General features: G+C 45.0%; 2 protein-coding genes and 1 long non-coding RNA gene across 3 annotated transcripts; 1 reads left to right on the top strand and 2 right to left on the bottom strand.

Annotated features, from left to right (window-relative positions):
- Window positions 1–594: 594 nt before the first annotated feature.
- On the bottom strand, window positions 595–1,755 carry LOC136529976 (uncharacterized). The gene is made up of 2 exons (XM_066523030.1): window positions 1,002–1,755; window positions 595–765 (listed from the first exon to the last, which is right to left on the bottom strand). The coding sequence occupies exon 1, from the start codon at window positions 1,662–1,664 to the stop codon at window positions 1,101–1,103; it is 564 nt and encodes a 187-aa protein (XP_066379127.1). The 5' UTR covers window positions 1,665–1,755; the 3' UTR covers window positions 595–765; window positions 1,002–1,100.
- A 6,380-nt stretch (window positions 1,756–8,135) lies between these two features.
- On the top strand, window positions 8,136–9,323 carry LOC136525160 (uncharacterized). Its single transcript, XR_010776442.1, has 2 exons — window positions 8,136–8,558; window positions 8,629–9,323. It is a non-coding gene; the product is annotated as an uncharacterized lncRNA (long non-coding RNA).
- A 6,017-nt stretch (window positions 9,324–15,340) lies between these two features.
- On the bottom strand, window positions 15,341–16,331 carry LOC136528889 (uncharacterized). Its single transcript, XM_066521884.1, has one exon. It carries the CDS (start codon window positions 16,199–16,201, stop codon window positions 15,794–15,796), a length of 408 nt encoding a protein of 135 aa, XP_066377981.1. The 5' UTR covers window positions 16,202–16,331; the 3' UTR covers window positions 15,341–15,793.
- Window positions 16,332–23,933: the final 7,602 nt, after the last annotated feature.

Below are 23,933 nucleotides of genomic sequence, written 5' to 3' on the forward strand. Positions count from 1 at the left end.
CAAGACAACTTGCGGACGCTCGTGGCTGACATTAGGCCGGCGATCGTGACGCCAGGAGCAGGATAGAACACGGCGATAAACCGTGTCCGCAGATAGTTCTTAACGCCTATGTAATCCCCCTTTAAGCTTTTATTGCCGGGCCGGCGTAGGCCATTTGTAATTTAAACTTTCTTCCTTCTTAATACAAATGATACGCAATGCTCTTGCGTATTCGAGAAAAAAAGAAACTATATCAAGAAACTATCTTTCGTCTTGTGTAATTGTTAAATGGCCTTCTTTATGTTCAAATTCTGATTCCGCCGCACTTGACGTACGAGGTACATTAGCAGATGCACATGCGATCTTTAGGACCTCCCCCGTCACAGGGCTTTTCTTTTCTCTGAAAAACGATCCAAGCTGATGCTTGATTCCTCACCAAATTAATAACAGTACCGAAACGCACAATAGGGTGCTGTAGGTGTACTGTTTTCATTGAAGAAGTGCGGGCTGATTTGTGTGAGAGGAAAATACTATTTTGGCTTAAAATTTTCGATCATTTACGACCAGCCAAACGAACAGGCTAAATATCTCACGTCTCCCGAGACCGTGACAATTACCAAAAGTGGAGCCCAAGTGCAAGAGAGGACCCTGAATAGTTTCTGATAGTTACAGGCCTTGGATGGCTCTAGCTATTTATGTTTATGTGTTCTTTTTTATTTCACTTTTCTTTTCAGACTATCTCTATCTTTGTTATACAGTTTGTTAACTATCTCTACTAGTACTATACTAAGGCCTTGTTTAGATGATTGTTGAGAATCAGTATTTGGTACTGTAGCACTTTCGTTTGCATTTAACAATTATTGTTCAATCATGGCCTAACTAGGCTCAAAAGATTCGTCTCGTAATTTACAATCAAATTATGTAATTAGTTATTTTTTTATCTACATTTAATACTCTATGCATATGTCTAAAGATTTGATGTGATGGAGAGAGAGTGAAAAAACTTGGAATCTAAACGAGGCCTAAGCAAGGCATGCGTGCTCAATTCGAGTTCGGGCAGCGCAGACGCGATACCGACAAGGAGACAGGAGAGGGTAACGACGATGGAGACGCCACGGGCGTCAGCTTGTACGGGCAGCGGCGCCACCACCGGCGCCGGCGGTATTACGCGCCCTGCGTGAGCACCGGACAAGAAGCATGGTGCCCGCGACCGTGACGATTGCGACCCGCCACGCGGAAGAAGCGGCGGGCCCGCAGAGCCACGGCGGCGGCGGCGAAGGCGGCGCACATGGCGAGAACGGTGACCACGACCGGGTTCTCGACGGCGAAGTGTCGATCGGGAGGCGGACGGCGCCGCCGCCGGGCACGACGAGGAGGCACGCGGTCACGAGGAAGGCGGCGCCGACGGAGACCGTCGCGGTCACCTGGGCGAAGAGGTCCGTCGCCGCCGGCGCGGCGCCGCCGCCCGCGCCCGCGCGCGCCTTGCGGACGAAGCGTGCCAGCAGCATGGTGCCGAGTAGCGGGGCGGTGAGGAGGCTGATGATGGCGACGCAGATGGCGAGGTCCGCGGCGGGGCTGATCCGGCCCGCGAGCTGGAGCAGGAGGCGCAGTGCGTCGGACCCGCCCAACGCCCCGGCGCCGAGGGCGAGAACAATGGCCTGCGGAACAAGACCCGCACCCGCCATGGGAGATGGAAACCCGAAAGGTCAGTCGATCGAGCTCGCGGTCGCTTGTTCGGGCTCTGGCCTCTCCGCTGTGCTGGTAATTACTCGCTTACTGCTGTACTGATGTGGTGTGTGGCTGGCTGGCCGCATCATCATCATTTTATAGGCCAACGACCCGGACCACCCCCACACCAGTACACCACAGGGGATTAAAGTTGGGGGCGCATCTTCATCTTGTCAACTTACAGTTTTTTTTTTTAAAATTTTAACTTCCAGTTTTTTGACACGTGACGTGGAGAAATAAATAACCCATTCTTTTCAACGGGGCAGCATCTCATCGGAGCCGACTCGCTTCCCCGATTCGTCAATTGCAGCCATGGCCCAACCGCGCGCAACTCGGCGCTGGCGGCGACCGAGGACCGTGAATGGAACAAAAAAGCTCAGGAAGAACACGACAGCAAGATTGACACCGACCATGCATTTTATATAAAGAAAAGATAGATTTTTCTAATCTAATTGATGGATCGCCATCAATGCTTGCGCTGTCTATTACGAGACGGCACTAGTTGTACGGAGATTGACATCGACCGCGCTAGTTGCTCGGCCCACCGCGCCGCCGCCGCATGGATGATGCTCTTCGTGTTCCGACGATCGATTCTCCTGGACGTCAAGTCTAGAGAGAAGAAACCTTTGCTTGCTGCCGTGACCGGACCGCGGTTGCACACGTGCGGTACATGTACGTGGTGGTGGTCATTCGTCATGCTGAAGCTCCACCGAACAGCACTACGACTCAAATCGAATTGGCCCACGGCCCACCAAATTTTTTTTCCCGTCCCTTCATGATGGGACTCCGGAGTTGCGAGACGTTGGTGTTGGTCGTCACTGCGGAGCGAAAGCCCAAAGCCCTCGATGAAAACCCTCCGTCGTCCTCGTCCACGGCGAAAGAGTTCCCTCCGGTGGTCGTCCTGGTTCGGCGTCACTGTCATCCAGTGGCGAATCCAGGATAAATTGACGCCAGGGTCGGCACATACTCATGACCAAACTTATAATAACCTAAAGCCGTCATAGCAAAATCACCGTCCAAAACCGCTTGGAGGGTTATTTGACCGGTTTTAGACAAGGGTTAGAAAATCCGGTTTTATAGTTTGGAAGGTGAAGTAGTCCACCTTAAATAGTCGGAGGTTTGTAGACTTTTTCAATATACAAATCAGTTCTTCTTTTGGAGGAGAAACTGCTTGTAAGATACTGTATATAAATAGCATATAAATATACAAACAGTTCACTTGAGATAATGATTTGATGTCACTAGTCTAATCATTTTTTTTCAATCAATGAAGGCTACGTCAAGGCCTTTGCACAAACAAAATTTAAGCTATCTTCGCCGACGTGTGCTTTTCTGCGCGATTTTGGTTAATTGGGCCGTGGATGACAAGTGGGCGAGGACAGAGAGCGAAGCAGCCACGTGCATGCCCACGTGAGATACTTGTGCTCGCCAACAAAAATCGGAGTCCTACAAATCTTTGGATGCATCGTGCAGCCTCTGAAATCAACACTGGAGTGCCTGTGTAGCGGTTTTTTTCCCCAATTGTTTAAGCCAAGCCACTTGTGCTGTTATAAGTTACTAGGACGGTAGGCGCGCTCCGCCGCGCCCGCCCTATTCTGGCACGTTTGTCTTCGTTTGTTGATGGTTGCGGTTGCTTAAAATGAATTAGGCAAACACATATTTTGATTTAGCAAAAGTGTCTCTGAGTAATACCATTGTGTATAGCACACAGTAGCCTACATAGAATGCCAGCAAGGTATCCATTTGAAGAGGGAAAACAGACTCTTCAAGGTCCATGTGCCAGCAAGCTATTCATTTCAAGACCGACTAACTAAAATTTTTGGCATACACAATACAAACATACCCATCACAGTTGGTACTAAATAGTTAAGGACAATTCTTATGTATACACGAAAACAAACGTGTCCAACTAACGATGGGGAAATGATAAGTTGCAGAATAAAAATGAAAAAAAGGACCATGCATAAACAGGACATGAAAAAGGGCCAACTAATTTGAGCATCGTATTTCAGAATTCATGAGCATCCCTGTTGAAATAAATGCATCGTGAAACTCCATGGTAGGAATAGTAGCTCTCCCTACAAAAACGAAAATGATTATTCCAATATTTTTAATACAAAAGATTAATACCAGTAGGAAACGACATTAATCTAAAAGGGGCGACACAAAAGATAATACGATTTTATTTGCCTGTCTACCACAGTGGAGAAATGACTATCTGTTATGCTAGTGATAATAGTTTCTTTCCTGAAGCATATGCATGTCATGGAACTTTAGGGAACAAAATCAAAGCACTTATTAAGTCACAAGGAGGTCATGTGATTAACCAAGAACTCAGCTGGAATGAAGTAGGGAACATCTGAATAAGGGACTTAACCATAAGACATTAATATAGTAATTCGGTATATAATATGCAGGCAACAATCCTGAGACAATTTGAAGTGGAAATTTGTTAGACAGAAGATAAGCATTGATAGTACATATAAACAAATGGAAGCAATGCCAAGAAAGAAAAATAGATAGATAGATGGCACATATTTTTTTCAATTTTGTATGATTACCTCCATGGATATAAAAAGGTAAAATGGCCATCCAATGTCGAATATCCATAAGGTAATAGAAATAAAATAAATACATATTTCTATTAGGCCAGGTATTGTCTTTGTTACCTTGGTAGAATAAGTAACGATTAATGCATCATCAAGCCAAGGATATCAAGGCTACCAGGGATATGCAATTCCGCTCTCAAAATTCACTGTGATGAATTTGAATATATGATAATGTTACGCGATTCGTGAAAACAATTGTAAGACATGCCATATACGTGTCCGACCTAGCTAAGGTTATTGGCGTTAAATCTAAACAATAATGTAATGCAGTGTAGACGCATGGACCAATCCTTTTATCCCAAAAGCAATTTAAAAACAACAGCAACCCATAGAGAAAGTATATCAAAGCTGAAGACTGAAACTGGATAGCTCGTAGATGCAGGGGATCCCACGAAAGAGAAAGTGCTTGAGTTCTGTTAGTTATTTACATAGAGCAGAAATAACATGATAGCATACAAATAGATTATGTTATAGATCAAAGGAAGGAAATGTTCAGTACCATTGGGCAAGCACGGAAACAATTAGTACCTAGATGAACCTTTCATCTGGATCTAAATATTATGGAATATATGTTGCCCTTCCATGTTTTTGACCATTTCGTCCAAGGAGCCCTGCATAAAAATGGCACATATTAGTTGGTATATTATAGGCCACAGGTTCGTGTGCACTGCAAGCTTGCAGTGCAAAAAGGATAGAATATGAAACAGAATTTTGCAGGCGCAAAGAGCAGTTAGGATGCAGGCATCACATTCCTCATGTAGAGAAGTTGATAGCCTCAAATTCACAAAAATAAGTATGGTGCTGGAATCACATCAAGGACATGTGTAAGCAAATGGCGTCTTTTTTTTCCTGTGAACCTTACCAGATTCTCAGGCATATCTACTGCACTACTTCATATGCTGCTTTGAACCTAGATACCCTGATTTGAGAAATGAGGCCAAAACCTAACTACAATAGATGATGCTCATCATTTGGAAGCCCAATTCTATCACATTTCATGTTTTGCGGTCTATGTGCTGTCACAAAATGTGGACATGTGTTACCTGTCTCCCTGTTACTCCTATTCAGAAGCTCTTTTTATTTTGGAGCCTGTCCATTGTAGATGTGAGGTAAGCATGTAAACGCTAATGATGGTATTGTGTAATAACTACTAACTGTATAAAAAGGCGTAGAAATCAGTTCAGAAAGAACATATTTATCTAAAATCCATTAATGAAAGGTCATGTGACCATGGATGTCCTAAAACAGGGCTCATGTATTTCAAGCTAAGGCATAGAAAAGGAAAAAACGATTATCTTATGTGTTTTAAATCAATTGCACATGCTTTAGCCAAAATATAAGATTGTGTACTGCAGAACATATCAAAGATACATGGCAGAAAGTAATTTGGGTTGTATCAGCAGTACACTAAATGAACATTGTGGAGGCATGAACATTGCATAGCATTTCTATATGGTTAGCAAATGAAACAACCCAAGTCAGAAGCTGGTTCAATATTACATTTATTAATATACCATAAATCGTTACCATTCCAGAATGACTTAATAAGATTCTCAATGGATCCATTCAATTGAGACTGTATTAGAAGTAATAATAATTGCCAAATTAGTTTCATAGCCTGAAAACCAAAGGTGTACAGAGGTATGCGGAAATCGCAAGAATGTAAAGGAGCAAATTTCTTTCCATGATAACGAAAATAACACATAGGCTTGCAATTAATACATAAGGCATGCAATATGTGGACAGAACTATACCGTGGCCTTACAATTGATCCAGTTCTTCAAGTTCCTGTATTTTCCCTATGATAAGAAATCCAAAGCACCATCAGTGGCTATCGCAATAGCCTGAACATAGTAGAAAACAGGCATATATATAATGTTTTTTCTTTTGCGCTATATGTGTTGAGCATTACTGTGTACAACCAAAATTTACATATAGGAAACATTGAACCTGACCTATGGAAAGATCCCTATAAGGTAGGTAACATATCTCTATATTCTGTATTTGTCTGAATGTTAGAACCTTTGGTTCAACCAAGCCCCAAATCAGACCAAGGAATCATCTAGCAGAAATTGCAATCTCGGTAATACAGGATAATAGGTATGAGGTTTAGAGGTAAATAGCAAGCAATAATAGAAGGTCACATGAGCTATAAAAAAAGTGTAGCACAGAAGATGCAGATGCAGTACACCTCGATTTTATATGCAACCACTCCTCTAAGTGAACCACCATTAGTTGAATAAATAGGATGTGATAGCAACGGGTGTGCCTAGATGAGAAGTTTGACAGGGAAGTACTTACATGTGAGCTAGCTTAACACCGGCCATCCAGCAGCGGTAGGCATCACAACTTGAACCCTAGACGAATTAAGAACCAAATCAGTTGAGGGGACGCGAGACAGAAAGATAGAGCATTGACCTCGATAGGAGGACACCACATAGCCCTAAATCGTCGCCACTGCCGTCCCAGGCCAGAGGTGGCGCGCACCGGACCCGAGCGCCGCTGGCCCTCCCGTCCATCGCTGGCCGCACAGGACCTGTGTTCCGCCGCGCCTTCTCGATGTCCACCACTGGCCAGTGCTCATGTCCAGATCCAGGAGGAGGAGGAGGCGATGCCGCGGTGGCGGCGGATCAGCCGAGGCGAGGGCAAGATCGAGGTGAAGATGAGGAAGGAGACGTGGAGAAGGCGCAATGGCCGGCGGCACTGGAACTGAGAAGGCAAGTGACGGGGCAGCAAGGGCCCTGGCAGAGGAGAAGGCGACGGCGGAGCGGCACGAGGATGGGAGAAGCGGAGTCTGCGAGGAGGTGCGTTTTTTTATTTAGGAGGGATTGAAGTTTTCCCCGAAGCCGAGCGGCAGCAATTAATCGCAAGACACAAAACCGATGCTGGTACACGCACGTGGCAACACGAGATTGGGGAACAATGCCTAAACAGTAACCAAAACGCTCTGGTTGCGCGGAATCTAGGAGTTTTATGGAGTTGTATATTTACATTTTCTCCAGCATCCCTAAACCCGCATGTCCCCGGCCGGGGTTGATGGAAAAGAGGATGCCCAAGCCCAACCTGTGGCACGCAGTTCTTCCCCCACCACAGACTTCTGACCCAATCCAACTAGCCAAATCACCTTTCATCTCATCACCTGACATTATACGTACTCCGTAATGGCCCTGTTCGCTTCGCTAAAAAAACAAGTCGAAATACTATTCCAGCTGATTTGTTGTGAGAAAAAAATACAGTTCCGGCTGAAAAAACCAGCTAAAAAGTAAGAATTATAAGAGAATCGAACGGGCCCATATATGATATTAGTAAAAGTGGTAAGCATCAACCATAAATGCGATTACTTTAGTTCTGAATCACAATTCATGTACAGTTATCTGCTGTACTGTAGGAGTACTACTTTTCACACAACGAACAACGATACGCGATCTGCCACTGTTTTCAGACACTGCGGTCAAAAGCTGGCCACGAAGAGAGAAAATCCAAGCAAAGACTTGCCGGAGCTCAAATCCATTCAAGCACGGAACCCCTCGGGACGCCAATGCGCCGAGCAGGTTCCAGGAAATTTCGTCGGAAAATTTAAGGCATTTCGAAAGCAACACTTGTCGGCCAGCCTCACCAATGCAGTGCAGCCATGCTTCTCCAAATCTCCGTCGTTGGATCTTGGTGGGTGACTGGTGGGAGTCACGGAGACGCATCATCGACCGTGCTGATTCTAGGTGTCAGTTCGCTCGGTTGGCACTCTATATAAACCACCATTCATGGCGCTAGAGCATGCATGGCATCAACTCCAGCTACGGCAGGTGCACCATGGACATCGAGGATCGCGGCCGTTTCAGTTCATGGGATGGGAGTGTTATTGGAGACCCGTGAAGTGCAAGGCATGAGCAACGATCAGTACGTACTCAGCGCGCAACATGGACGAAGGACTCTGAAGGCTGAAGCGATGGTCATGGAACAGGGGTCAGCTTGTGGAGCGTCGTCGATGGAACGGTGCTCTAGGATGGAATCAGAGTGTATCAGACAATCAGTGTCATCGTGTTCATCTGGAGCTATGGGCTCCGGTGGCGCACGGTACACACGGAACGGGCCGGGCCGGGGTGCACTGAGCTCGTTATCGACGAAGATATGGAGCCGAGCTGGTCCGGGCTCGATCAAGGGAATATAGAGGATGCATGCAACGCACTATATATTTAATTTCAAAGGAAAATTATTTCTGACAAGGGATACGATGCTTCGATACAGGTATGTGCAATAGTTTTGTATCTATTCCTAAAATAAATGCTTTTTTCCGTTCTCAAATACAAGGTATCAGCAGGAGAAGTCAAAGAGGCTTGAGCAAAAACAGTCGCGTCGTCTCCCGTTGAGGCGCCTCGAGGGCGCTCGCCCACCCGGCCTAGCGCCTCGCCGGCTCGGCCGCCACCGCAGCACCTCGCCTCCTCGTCGGTGGCGGTGGCGGCGGCCAGGGGAATGAGCTCAAAAAAGCTTTCTTCCTCGTCCTTCCCTCCATTCTCTCTCCTCTGCACCATCCCTCAACCCCAAATCTCTCGATCCGGGCACATTTCAACCAGATCCGTGCTCCTACGGGCTCGATCCGTGCGCGAGGACACTGGATCTGTGAAGGTGGAGGGCGTCCTGATGTTGACGCCGGTCGCGGCTACTGAAGGCGCAGGCTGCGGGGCCGCCGGCCGGAAGCTGCGGGGCGCGCGGAGGTGGTGCGGATCTACATCACGGGATGATGCGTGGGGTTGCGCCTGTCGCTGTCTGCTGTGTACGCGGATCTAGCTCGGCGGCGTACGCGGACGCGCGGGCCTCGGCGCAAAGGACGTGCACGGGCTTGGGGCCGTGCGGGGCCGCCAGCAGCCAGCTGCTGGCGAGGCCGCCTGCCCGTCGTTGAGCCTCCGGCGCGACGAGGGTCTAGATGCGAAATCCTTGACTTATGTAAATAGTGCTAAACAGTGGCTAGATTGCGGATTGGTTTGAGGAAAGTCTGAGGGTTTTTCTGCGAAACCACCAGGCCAGGCCACGCTAGGCCGGCCTGTCCTCCCTGTGTGGGCCGGCCTGCTCGCGCTGTTGGGCTGAGCTGGGCCACTTTGGTCCCGAAGCTCTTTTTCCTTTTTCAGTGTTTTATTAATTTCTATAAATGTGCTAATTCTTGTGAAATGCATAACTAAATGTAGAAAAATGCTAAAAATATGAAATTTGTTTTGTTGGTTTTGTATAATATGCTCTATGGGATAAAACTAATTGTTGTCATAAAACAATATTTTTTTGAAGTGACTAGGGTATATTGATACGATCACCAAATCCTTTTTTTGAAGAATTTTTAGATTTATCTTTTTTTAGCCCATCTTGTGGGGATGAGCGTGAAGGATTTCATTAGGGACCTCTTCTTAGAATTTTTAGAATTTATCATTTCTGGTGTGACATTTATTTAGTTAAAACCTAAACTTAAATTATGTAAACTCTTCCCTCAAAAAAAAATTATGTAAACTCTTGTTTAATAGCTTTCTTTGACACCATGAATCTATACTGTAACTTAGAAACTTTTATCTTATTAGTTCTTGTAAAAAAAAATTCGCGTGTCAAGTTAAAACTCTAGTGCTTATTATATCTTTTATTTGAATTCTTCGTTTTTTATGAAATATGTTGTCACGAAGTATTTATATAAATTAAAGTTAATCTTCATCTTTGATATGTGGTTTAAAGTGAGTATTTTTTCGCGTGGTAAATTATTAAAATAAGTATTTATCCAAATCTATGCTACAAGCTTACATATGGACAAAAGCTATCTATAAACATAGCACTCATCATACTGTCTCCAACAACGAAATGCAAACCCAAAATACGTCCTCTACAGTGGTTTTGCCTACCAAAAACACTCTCCAACGGCTCACCCAGACGTACCACCCATTTTGCCTACTGACTGAAACGATATGCAAAAAAGCATCCCCTCTCTCCTCGGTACGCAAATCTCCGATGGTGGCCCGCCCGCGCACGCCTCCGCAACGCCGAGGTGGCCCGCTCCCGCACCGGCCGCGCCGCCGCGCCCGTGCTGACCCCGCTCGCCCACACTCGCGGTTGCTCCTCCACCTTCGAGCGCGGTCAGGCGGACCACAGCGGGGAGGACTCCTCCTTCGAGCCGGCGATGAGGAAGGGCGCCGCGGTTGGCACCAGACCGGCTCTTGAGCGGCGGCCATCCTCGGATCCACGCTCTCCCGGGGCCACCCTTCTCCCCGCCCCGCCGCGCCGCGTCGGATTGCGGACGCTTGTGCTGGCGATGGTGCTGCGGCAGCGGGGGCTGGCGTAGGGGACCGTGGGGGTGGGGTCCGCGGCGGGTTCTTGTCGCGGACTCGCGGGCATGGTCGTCCTACGTGGGATCTGAGCCGCCATTGATGGGTTTCTTTGGAGCATTTGGTGGCGGATGTTTTGTTTTGGTATCCTCTCTGCCTCCTCCTCCTGCTCGTCCTTCTCCTCAGCTCCTCTCCAGTCGCCGAGAGAAGGGAAAGAGAGGAGAGGCTGATGTGGAGCGGGCGGTGGTTGGCGATGACTTCTGCATACGCTGTTGGAGAAGACCTGTTTTGGGTGCCGGACTCGGGCTACTGTACCTGTACGTGACCTAAACCATTGAATGGGTCTCGGATTGGGTACGTGTTGTTGTTGTTGGAGACAGTCTCATAAATCTAATGTACTTTTTTTTTCTAGTGCCGTGTCTTGTCACTGTCTATGCATCGACTATTTGAAGGAAAGGACAGCTTAGGCCTTTTTCTCTAGCGTCTGAACTCAGCGATGACATGTTAGCCGAAGCAATCGACGCGGCATCACCGGTGGCCACAAAATCCGAAACTAGATTTTTTTTCTTCTGATAATGCCAAAACTAGAATTGGTTCCTACTCACCAAACAATCATTTCTGTGAAGCGAAAGGTGACAAGAAAGGAGAGGTCATTGGTGACGGAGGAGGTAAAACGGAATAACCCATCCTCTTTGCCTTGGGCTGACTTGTTCAGTGCTTAGTCTGATCTATCCGGCTCGTACCACCGCAGCCGCCCATCTTGGCTGGGCTAGTACTAGTACCACGGCTGTGGGCTGTATCTATCACGTTGCGCTTGCGCTGGACTCTAATGCTACGATCCGGCGGCCTCTGCGCTCACTCAGGCTCCGCCCGCACTGCGTCTCTGTTACCGTGTGTCCAGAGAGGTGCGGACCGGTAAGTGGATCTCTTCTCTTGTCCCGCTTTGCTTCATCGAAGACGCAGAGCGAGTCTCGCCGCCCGTATAAGCTGTGGTCGTCACAGTCTGATCCGGCGTCGATTTTTCTTGCGTGGGCTATTTTCGTGATGTAGGAAGGACAAACCGTCCACGCAAACGCGCCAGTTCGTTTCACACTTGTTGGCTTCTTGCCGTCTGCTTTCTAGATGAGGGTGATGAGAAGCATATTTATTAGGACCGGACCGGACATCGAACCGGTGAGACCTTCGGTTCGCTAGTTCACTGGTCTAACCGTTAAGAACCGGTTGAACCGTCGGTTTGATTGTTTTGGACCGGATGAATTGAACCGCCCACAAATACTTTGAACAGGTACAATTTAATAATATACAACAAATAATTAGCAACATGTATTTGATTAATGCACAAATAAGATGATAAAAACACAATTACATAACCAACTCTAGAGTTCTTTTACAAGATCATGTAAAAAATACGCATGAAAAAAAGAATATACAGAGCACTTACAAATTGGTGGAAAAAGGACTTAAATAGTAATTTAAATATTCATTGTTATAAAGGTATCGTTCGCTTCGCTGAAAAAACAAGCCGAAACACTGTTCGGATGATTTGTTGTTAGAGAAAAACACTATTTCGGCTGAAAAGCAAGCTGAAAAAGACCGATTATAAGAGAAACGAACATGGCCAAAATAATCTTAGATGCCCTAATAGATTGCACTATTGCAAGGAGCTCGTTGAAATAATATTATTTATCTAGTTTAAAACTCATAAGAAAAAGTTATTAAATTTTGAAATTAAAAGAAAGCGCCAACGTGAGCTGCAGCACCAGCAAAGGCCAGTACGCATGAGTTATAAAAAAATAGTCCAGTACGCATGCATGCAATGTCCGGTAGTACTCCAATCCAGTCGCGAATCACCAGGGGGCAGCGGCAAAAGTAGCTATGTGGGGCCCTGCATGGTCCACCCTCCACCGCGGCAGGCGCGCAGGTGCATGGCCAGAGCACGCTGCCGCACGCCGCCTTTTCAAGCCGCCCGGTTCGAATGAAACCGGCCTGTTCACCGGTTCTATAAAAAAAAACCCGGCTGGTCCGTCCGGTTTTTACCGGTCCGATTGCATGAACGGCCTTTGAAGTGAACCGAACCAGTGTAGCCTCGGGTTTGGTCTTTTATAGGTCGGACCGTCGGTCCGGTGAGGTCCTAATAATTATTGTTATATTCGCATGACTGATAAGACATGGCCGAAAAGTTAATTTAGTGTGAAAAAAATTACTATCTTTTAACTGACAAAATAGGATCGACAAAACGCACTTTGCGGCTCGGGGTGATTAATGTGCCCGCCAGTCTGCGAACCAGCCAGCATGCTTGAGGTACGAGAGCGACAGCCAGTCAGCCACGGGAGTACTGTGTGTCCGCCCAATCGAACCGTCCAACCAAGCGGCGACCTGAACCAGTCAGAATTCGTGCACTTTTTTTCTTCTTCTTTAAAATAAAACATGTCAAGTGACGAGAATTTCGTTCTTTTCTCCAAGACTAGTGATGGAAAATTCTCAAGAGGCTGGAGCTATGCATTTCGCCTCACTGCAGCTCCCCGTATGACTCGTCTCCTTCGCCTTCTCGCCTCAGGCATCCGTACGAGCGGCGAAATGGCATGTCATTTGGGCCCTTTTCAATTTTCGGAGCCCGGTGGTGACTCATCCCAGGTAGTACTCCCTAAAAAAAGACTATTGTTTTAGGAACTAAGGTAGACAAGTGCTTGTCCAGATTCATTCTAAAATAATAGTCTCTTTCAGACTGAGTGACTTCATGTTAATACGTTATGCAGTACAGCAGGGGTCCATGAGTACAGTCTTGCTTAGCTTATAAGTCAAATTTTTTTAATCAATAAATAGTATTTTTCTTTCACAATAAATCAATCAACGGTACTTTTAGTCATTGCTTATCAGCAAACCGAACATGCCATATATTCTCGACGGATTCAGAGAACGTGCAAAAGTACGCCAGTGCGGTACTTGTTTTTATCTTTTGGGTGACTTCTTATTCCATTGTTTAGAGGCCCGGTGGTGACTTTTTATACTAGCGTGGAGGCTCTTGTTCTTATTCCATTGTTTGCTTGGCACGTTGGTCGCAACATCCAAATCTGTGATGGATGGCGTTTGGTTAGGGCGTCCCCCACGATGGGCGACGTAGCACACATCAGATTAGTGCTGAGCTGGAGACAAGAGGACGTAGAAAACCAAAGTCGCTAGCGACGAGCAACTAGTCAATCTATTTGCTCGTGTCCCAAGGAAGTAGCCCCTAGTCAATCTATTTGCTCGTGTCCCAAGGAAGTAGCCCACGATGTGCACATTTGAACCATCCAGCGCATGGCTTGAGGAGAAGTCCCTGCTGCTTCGGTGCTAATTTATAGTAAAAAAAATTCTACAAGTGGGACCTATACTTCTTGGGGAATGTGAACTATTGGATGAGAAATTTGTATGGGCCGTGTTTAGATGGCCACTGAATCGGCGCCGCCGAATTCAGTCGGTATACTGTAGCTACTGTAGCATTTTGTTTTTATTTGGTAATAATTGTCCAATCGTTGACTAATTAGGCTCAAAACGTTCGTCTTGTAAAGTACAACCAAACTGTGTAATTAGTTTTTGATTTCGTCAACATTTAGTACTCCATGCATGTACCGCAAATTTGATGTGACGGGGAATCTTCTTTTTGCATAGTGCCAAATTCTAGATTTTGAGGGAACTAAACATGGCCATGTTGTCTCTCTAGCTGATGTGGACTTGCTCCTAGCTAGCAATAGTGTAGGACCATTGTGGACGCCCTTAGATGGGGGTGGTCAGAGATGGCCGGAGCCTGGAAGTAAGGCCCTGTTTAGTTCCACTTCGTTTTGCTAAATTTTTCAAGATTTCCCGTCACATCGAATCTTTGGACGCATGCATGAAGCATTAAATATAAATAAAAAATAAAACTAATTACACAGTTTAGACGAAATCCACGAGACGAATCTTTTAAGCCTAATTAGACTATGATTGGACACTAATTGCCAAATAACAACGAAAACGCTACAGTGCTCATTTTGTAAAAAAATTTGCATCTAAACTGGGCCTAAAGCATAGGTGGGTGAAGGCAGTGAACAAGGCTTGTCGCTAATGAATAATTTTTGCAATGAGAATAATAACGCTCTAAAAACTTCTAGAAACACCGCCAAAATATGCTACTAGTTTACTCTCATAGCAATTGTTTCCACTGATTTATTGATTTATAGGTGCCAAAATATGCTACTAGTTTACTAGAGGATATTTGTCTTTCTAATATAAAAATACTAGATATATTATCCTTTTACCGTACTTGATGAACCCTACCGTAAGAAATTATTACTGCAGAGTGCATAATGAAAATAAAATAAGAGATAATATATAAGACAAGAAAGAGGAAGAGGCTTTCGAGTCAAAGAAAAGAAAAGAGTAATTGAACCCGTCTGGCGTGGGGTCACAAGTATCCACCACACAAAAGCTAGTAATAATTATTGGCCGACAGAAAGGAGCAAAATATTTGGGACAGATTATGGTGCTACTGGCAGTAGAACAGAAAACAAAACTTGAAGTTGAAAAATAAGCGTTGAAAAGTGAAAAGATACTTTCGTACAAAAAAAAAGCGAAAAGAATCCGAGCTACTTGAGGAGAAAAAAAAATCAGGAATTTTGGCCATGATTGTTTTAGTTCCGAGTCATATCAATCAATATGTCCCGGTTGTACTGCGACTGAATGGTTTGATGAAGGAGCAAATCCAAATCACAAGTAGCATTTGTAGCATACAAGAACATATATAACTGAAATACTGTATTTTACAAGACACATACACATACAAATACCAATACACATACACATACCAATACCAATACCAATACCAATACACAGCGGGATTACTTAAGACAGTAAACTACTAGTAGTGTGCACCACAAACGAAAAGCCGTAGTACGGCAACAATCATCGATGATCAAATGAGGTACAGTATCCTCTCTTTTTTACTGGCACGGGGGCACCAAACATTTTATCATATATAATCCAGAACCAGTCCCCTTCCCCTTCTTCAGACTGCCCAGTCACAGAACTCAGGCGCAGAGGACCTAGAGGTCCGATCGTCCAGATGCCTGCGAGTCCGGCAGCGACACGCCGTGGGCCGTGCCGCTGCAAGCCTGCAACCACTTGGTACAGGTTGTTTTTACTAGTCGGGAGAAGGGGGGGATCGGTTCTTACTCACTTGATGTTCAGCCGCGCGACGTCGCCGCGGCCACGATCGAGATGCCCGTCGGCGCCGAGCTGAACCACGGCGCCGTCGGCACCCAGCAGCAGCAGGGCGCATGCGAGAGCCACCGTCGCCGCGAGGACGGTCGCCTTGGCAAGGGCGGTCACGAGACGGCCCCCGCCCCCGGCGCCGCCACGGCCGAGAGCCCACACGTGCGCGTATAAGAGCAGCGGAGTGAGCACAAGGGTGGCCAGAACCGCCGGGACGAGAGCGGCCGCGGCCAGGCGCGGCGCGAGGCCACCACTCTGCGAAGCGGCCTGGGCCGTGGTCATGGTGTCCGCAACACTACCAAGAAGTTGGAGGCAGAAGAGGAGGGCGTTGAAGCCAAACACAAAGGTGAGCGCGATGAAGGAATCCATGGCGGAGCAGGTGTGACCGTGCGTGCGTGGTGGAGTTTCTTGTTGGACTAGGCTTGAAATGAAGGGCGAAGCGAAGGAAGGAGATGACTGAGGCCGAGATCGCGGAGGCTGGACTTTTATAAAAACAAATAGACGGCGTGGGTGGCAATGGACTCCAAAGAATGACTCTTCGATCACGTTGACAGTCGGGTGGATAATAAATAGATTTATCTGTGTCTATAAATATGAATTCAGTGTCAAATTTATACACGACTAATATTTCGAGTTTCATTTTTGCAATTGTCTCGTGGCAATGGCCCCACGATTCGTGCGCTCGGCTGTATATTGATTGGAGTTGGAGGTTGCAAAAGGAAAAGGTGTGGCGTGCGCGGGCCAACCTCACAGTCAGCAGCACTCACCGCAGGTGCCAGGTCATTTGTGTGCTCGTGTAGGTTTCCTATCAGCCACGAATGCACCACGTACACTTGCTGCCGTGTGCCGTCGTGTAGGTTCACGGTTAGTTTCCTATCAGCCACGATCAGGACGGCTGGTGACATCAAATGTTTGACACTAAGTTAGAGGCTAATTATAAAACTAATTACATAGATGAAGACTAATTTATGAGATGAATCTATTAAACCTAATTAGACCATGATTCGGCTATGTGGTGCTACGGCTTTGATGGATTAATTATGCTTAATAAATTCGTTTCACAAATTAATCTCTATCTGTACAATTAATTTTATAATTAACTCATATTTAGTTTTCCTAATTAATATTCAAACGTCCGATATGACATGACCGAAGGTATCCAAACACCCCAGTCAGCCACCGTGAATCTGCTGTACAATAGATATATAATGTACTCCGTACCATAGAAAGAATTCCGAAACAAACAAAAAGCATACCTGCCTCCGAAATCTCAATGCCAAACAAAAAGGGGCCTGGTCAAGCAACGGCCGGGTGTTTATTTACCATGGATGCAATTGTTTAAACCATACTAGCTGGCTTTGGATTCATGCGTCCAGGTTAAACCCTAAAAAGTCGTTTCGTACTCAGAGCAAGTATAATAATATGGTGTAAGCTGACTAAATATTGAGATGGAGAAGAAAAGGAAGGGGAGAGAAGAAAAGTGAGCTATAAGCTTACAGCCGGCTTAAGAATAAGAACCAAAAAACTTTGTAAAACCGATAAATAGACCATATATTAACAATGAAGAGCTATCTACTATATGTATAGGTTGAGAGCTAGCAAGTCGGCTGTATTATTAGCCTTGCTCTTGTGAACTTAAGAGTCCACATCATCCGTCGGCGTGCGAATCACAACAGCTCTGCTCTCCTCGAGAGAAAAAAAAAGAAAAAGGCAAAGGACCTCGTCAAGATACCACCTTCTTATCTCCTTAGAACAGAGTACACTCAGGAGTATCTCAGTCCTCCTACCCCCCTGGTCGGTAGTTACTCGACCCAGACATGCAATGCAAGCACGGACGACACGTAACCTCTCGAGCGAAGCTCCCCGCTGAATTGAACAATTGTTCCGCGCAAGTTGGGCGAATTTTCGCAAGAAACCAAAGTATGCCGAAACTAACACTCGATGGCCTCAACAGGGCTACCCGGAAACTTCCCCTCGTTGAAACTCGACGGATGAGATCGAGAGACACGTCGGACCGCGCTCGTCCCGCTTCATCGATGCATGCACCATGTCTGTCACTCGTGGATGTCTCGTTCAACGGAAGCTCGATTTTGCCAGGCTATATATATATATATAGCACGGGACGTGGTATGCATGGCTTTTGTGATGGCACAATGGCACACACAACCAAAGCGTATAACTAAGGGTGTCCATGGCTGCAAGCATGATGGCCTCCCCTCGCTCCAAAGCATGCCATCGCCTTCAGTTCAGTTACGGGCTTACGGCGGGTGCACCACGAGCTTACGAGTCTACGAGATATGATCAAGTTCACACCCATCAAGTGCAAATCCCCTGGAGAGAGTTCGGCCGGATTGGTGATCGCGTCGACGCGTCTGCTGGATCACTTCATGGTCATGGACTCATGGCCTAAAACTAAAGCCTGCAGTCAGCAGTGGTGAACTGGTGATCATGGAACAAAGTCGCCTGCACGTGACAGGATGCACGCTTGGCACATGCCTAGGTAATGAAACTGCTCCTTCGATCGTTTTATATACAACCATGGTTTCTTAGTTTACATTATTGGATCGGAGGAACAACACAAACAGATTTGTTAACGTCTTGGTTGGATGCACTTGTATCCAATCCACCTCAATCCATGTTTGTTTGGGGTGGATCAGGGTAGAACCGTGTTGGAAAGCTCGGTTTCTAGCCGTCGAGACAAAGTAAGGCAACAATTGCCTTCGCCTGGTCTAGAGCCCCCGACGAAGGCATGAGTAATGTGAGGTGGGCCTGAACTTGACTAGGGCTATATTAATGTCTCTCTCTTTGCACAGAGTTTGAGTTCCCTCTTTTATAGGGCTCTGCTTGCCTAAGCTACTCTTTATATTTTTTACCCCTTGTCGGTTACAGTACATTCCCGGAATATTCCTATGCTATTACAAGCCTCCTGGGGCAATTTGGGTATCTCCTTTCCTTTACCGCCGTTGCCTATTGGACCACCGTCGACGACCCATCACCGGCCCACGGTCTAGTAACGCCGCCGAGTGGGAGGCTTCCCCTGATTCCGGGGCCTCTGCCCGAGAAGTCTTCGCCAGAGCTTCCCAACCTCCGCTTCTGGCACCCGAGCCATAGCCTTCGCCTGTGCCGCGAGAGCCTCCGCCCGAGACCGCGTCCTGGCGCCTTCGTCGCAGCTCCCCGGTCTTTGCCTCGCGCGATCTCCCGAGCGAAGGCCTATGCCTCCTTTCCCTACACACTATTCATAAAGCTCGATAGTCGTTAGTTCTTATAGCGGTTGCGAACTTTGTCCTCCACGACTCAAATCCATGTCTCAATAATTCTCCCCTTGAGGGCTTGGTCTGATGCTGGCGGGCCTTGCCCTCAGAACATAGTCCTCAGGTTTTAAGGCGCGGAGGCTTTTCCCCTGGCAGGCCTTGTCCTCAAGCTCTGAGGCACAGAGGCTTTTTGCGCACGTGGAGATTTTGGCCGCTTTCCCCCCTGGGACGCCTAGATCAGACCACAGAGTTGGTGACGTGTCGTTATTTGATTCGTCGTGGTGGCTGCGAAACCGTCGTGTTTTTGAACAGACGTGACCGTTGGCCCCTGAAGTCGAAGCGACACGGCGGGGGCTATATAAGGGTCGGTAGGTGAAGACTCTCCCCGTCCCTATCCGAGCCATCGCTTTCGCTACTACTGCTTCCTGCACTGTCCCTTTACGCCTAGTTTTCACTTAGTTGGTTTTTGCATTCGCTCCCCTTTTGGGCTGTCGCTGAGTCTTAGAAGTGGCTACGCCTGTCAGTCCTCCTCCGTGCCGGGCTTCCTTCTTTGGGCCGTACCGCCACCTTCTCGATGTTAGGTCTAGTGGGTGGTCCTCGCGGTTTGAGGAGTGTATGATTGTTAGTGCGGAGGCGTTAGGGCTTAAGGAGGCTTTCTGGAGTTGAGGCCTCCGTCGCTGATTTGATAACCGCTGAAGAGGCAGGAGACATGGCTGGCTCATCTAGGACATGGGATTTTGGACCTTCGCTTATGACGAAGGACATGATCGAGGAGTTACGGCAGTTGGGCTGCTTTGGTGATTCCTAAGCCAAAAGCCACTGATGTCGTGGTTTTTAGGGATTTCTTCCTTTGCGGCCTTCGCTTCTCGGCAGCGTGCTTCCTTCGCCAAGTCTTGGAAGCGTTCAAGGTACAACTTCACCATCTTACCCCCAATGGTATTGTTACCCTGAGTAAGTTCTGCTTGTTGTTGACGGTAGTTAACAACCATTATAAACAGTCAATATAACATGTATAAGGGCATAAACATAATCACCAATAGAGTTTTAGGGGTTTAAACTAATAAATTCCACGAGTTTTAGTGTGTAAACACCCACGGGAAGATTCATTGTGGTGGCATAAAAAATATATATATATCATGCATGCATATTTTCTTTCTGCATTATATAAATAAGAAAATCCAAAAATATTAAATAGACATCCTACTAGAACTTTGTCAATTAGGAAATATGTCTAAACCTTCAAGGACAACAAATCTCTAAATGGTTGTCCGCTAACCCCTTATCTCAATCTATGCCACGAGTTTTGGTGTTCTTGTTGGAATATTTTGTAGGATAATCAAGAGTAAGGCCATCCATCCGAAGTACATTTACTCAAACTGTCACTACATTCGCTGCGTGAGGAACACAATTTCTGGACGGATGAGAAGGACTTTCACTCTAAGAAAGACCACGACAACATCCAACTTGGGGAAGGAGCATCCCCATGTATCTAGCTAAATATTACTTTCCCTTTTGGTTTTACTATTTTTAAGTTTGCTTCATATTTGCTAAAGAAATAAAAAGATGCATAACAAACTAAAAACAAAATAAAAATATATCTTAGCTATATAATAGTAAGGTGTGATCTTTAAAATAAAAAAAATAAAAAAGGGTGTGTCTAGTTAGATTTTTAAGAGTTAAATAAATAAATGAACTATGAGGATAATCTCTTGTAATGGAAATAATGAATAGTTGCACTGTCGTAATTCCTTTCAAGTACCTAGTTTTCAGCCTTGAATTCTCCTGGGTTTTGGATACGACTATTTTGATATAAGAATTTACTCTAAACTTGAAACTCGTGGGTTGCATATGCTTCATCTAAGTCTAGGTAATTGATGGATATAATATGAGAAGATCTGAGCTACTGTTTATCTTATTCCTAGTGATACTAAAGTTCTAGAGATTTATCTTTTGAAAAATATAAAAATCCTGCATGATGAGCTCCTGTACGACAAAGCTTGAATTCCTACCAAAGCCATACATGATATTTAGATTAGAAAAACTTCTACTCATATATGCTGCTTGTTTTGCATTGAGTTTAGTCAAGTTTTGTTGACCCTTATGAGAGGTTTGTCATGCTCTTAAAATTCAGATCACGTACACACCACCCAAATATGCACTACTCCTACACTGGGGGTAGATGCAACAACATGCCAATCCATCTAGATCCATCCAAAAATATTTTACTCCTACACCGGGAGAAAATACCAAAAATATTCTTGTCCTACACTAGGAGAAAACACGAAAAATATTCTTGATAGGATATCCACCAAATAAATGCTCTAAGTTCTTGTTGCTATCTCTTAAAAGTTTTGTTGCAGAAAAGAGACATGGGGCTATATAAAAGTTATTCATAAAAAAAGAAAAAAGAAAAAAGAGATGAGAAAAAAATGAACAAGTGTTCGAGATATTTAAAACAATGGGTACTCAGATGCCCGCCTAAAAAAAGAAAGAAGAATAAGATAGCCCATGTTTTCTTGTAAAATTGTTTCTAAGTTTTAAGAGAGAGAGATATGTTTTCAAGGAGCATAGTAGAATTAGGTTAGCCACCATATATATCCACCAAATATATCCATACACATGCACATCTTGATTTGATTGTATGACTCAACTCTCTTCAGATCTGAGGTTTGACTTTACAATATATGTATTGCAAGTATGCTCTTTCATGCTTTCTCCATTCCTATAAGCTCCACGTAAGCTTTAGTTGTAGGACGAGAAAGATATAACATCACTATTGCCTTGGTGAGGATCTACAAATATCACATATATTGAAAGACTTGAGAGTGTCATACAAAGGAAGTTCTGAGTTTTATTTTGAAAATCTATAAAAACTCTAGAATAATGGTTGAGCAAAGAACTTGAGACATAGTACTTGACTTGATCGTTCTATCTTTCAATTGCTCAAGACCTAAGTGAAGGCTGAGAAGCTCCATGGTTGAATGTAATATGGGTACGTTCGAAAGTCAGATCGGTCTATTCTAATCCGGAGGATAATTCTTGTTTGAACGCATATGTACTTTTGAGGAGTTGCGTCAATGTTTTCAAAATGCTTAAACTCCTGATCCACTTACTGAGTTTAGCTTTGCTAAGGGACTAACAAAGGTTAAGCTTGGGGGAGTTTGTTGATGGTAGTTAACAACCATTATAAACCATCAATATAACATGTATAAGGGCATAAATATAATCACCAATGAAGGTTTAGGGGTTTAAACTAACAAATTTCATGAGTTTTAGTGAATCTGTATTTTCTGCAGGGTTTATCCAAAAAACCATCAAGGTGGGCCTACATGTCAGATTAATTGCGCTTATCCACAGCGAAACAGACACCAGAAGGTTCTAGAAGACTCAGGAGGACTCCACACCAAAGCGAAGGGCGAGATGCCACCCTGCCCAGCCTCTAGGGCCCACCTATCAACCCCTCATTGCAATGTCAGTTCTCCACCTCCTCCTAGGTTGCATCTACACCGTCCTTTAAGTCAGTTTGATCCAAGGGCTCACGTTGACACTCCGGCCTATATATACCAGCCCTTGCCACCCCCAGGCATAACCCAAGTCAATAAGTCATTTGAGAAGACAGAAACCCCAATCCTCCTCAAAGCTCCACCATATTCTAGGACATAGCTAGTTAGGCTACATCTAGAGGTATGCAAGTAGGCTTCGCTTAGATTCTCGATCTTGTCAAGAACGTGGTTTGGTATAATCTTTGTACCCTTCTCTCTTTTGTATATCCATTCTTTTATATGCTATTTACAATTGTTATGACACTATTAGTATTCATATTATTCATGTTCTTCGTTATAATGTTCATGGTCTACTTTGATTATATATGCTTAGTATAGTTGGATTATCATTATGTTCATGCATAAGTTCGTATAGCGCTCACTCTAAGGATCCATGGGTGGGTGGTCGACATTGTGTAAGAGTGGTGCTTATACGTTATTTACATGCGGATACACCCTATATTCTGGGTCATGTGGTAGATCACGGATGTGACACTCCCGTTGAGTCCTTTGTAGTCCACTCCCTGAATATAGGCACATGTAGGGTTCGGTTATGAAGGAAGAGCAAGCTCTGTTCTTAATATTCCTTAGTAATATCCCTTATGTGTAGATATGATGATGATCTTAGCAATGATTACTAGGTATAATTGAACTAATCATTGTATGCTTTGACTTGTAATTAAGAATGATTTAGGAATTATTCCTTTAATATTCTATCTTACCATGCTAATGCCATAAAAAGGAGTACTCTGAGTGACTTATCATTATCAATACTTATCATATATCTTATCCTATGACTTACCCCCTGTTATAAGTAGAATATTGGTTATGGTTTACTTCTCCTTCAATAGAACAAGTTATCAATACATGTCCATGCTAGACCTTCTATGTGGTAAAAATATAAATAACGATACATGAAATACTCTCGGGTAAAATGCTACAATGGTATATTATCTGTGCGCTTACAGATCCTTTTCATTCATATATTTATTTATTTTTCGTAGTCACATAATTAATAAAGAACTGCTTAGCATTATTTTAGTAATAATGCTATGTAGTACCAACAAATATCTCTGATATCATCACTAGGGATGACAACCTAGTAAAGTTAGGAGACATAAGTTTATAATAGGTGGCTACTTAAAAACAAGTGACACGTTAATAAATACCAGCAAGCATTTCTGGTGCTGTTACTAGGGACTAGATTTAAAACTCTGTTCTTAGTAGCGACGCTAATAAATGTCAACACTTGTCTTATGGCGCAGAGCCCAACGTTGGTACTTTCTGCGAGTACTACGAGCTCCAGCA

The sequence above is a fragment of the Miscanthus floridulus genome, chromosome 19 (assembly GCF_019320115.1).
Source record: "Miscanthus floridulus cultivar M001 chromosome 19, ASM1932011v1, whole genome shotgun sequence".
Classification (NCBI taxonomy): domain Eukaryota; kingdom Viridiplantae; phylum Streptophyta; class Magnoliopsida; order Poales; family Poaceae; genus Miscanthus; species Miscanthus floridulus.

Coding starts and splice junctions, on each gene's coding strand:
- LOC136529976 (XM_066523030.1), bottom strand. CDS start 1,664: ATGGCGGGTGCGGGTCTTGTTCCGCAGGCCATTGTTCTCGCCCTCGGC.
- LOC136528889 (XM_066521884.1), bottom strand. CDS start 16,201: ATGGATTCCTTCATCGCGCTCACCTTTGTGTTTGGCTTCAACGCCCTC.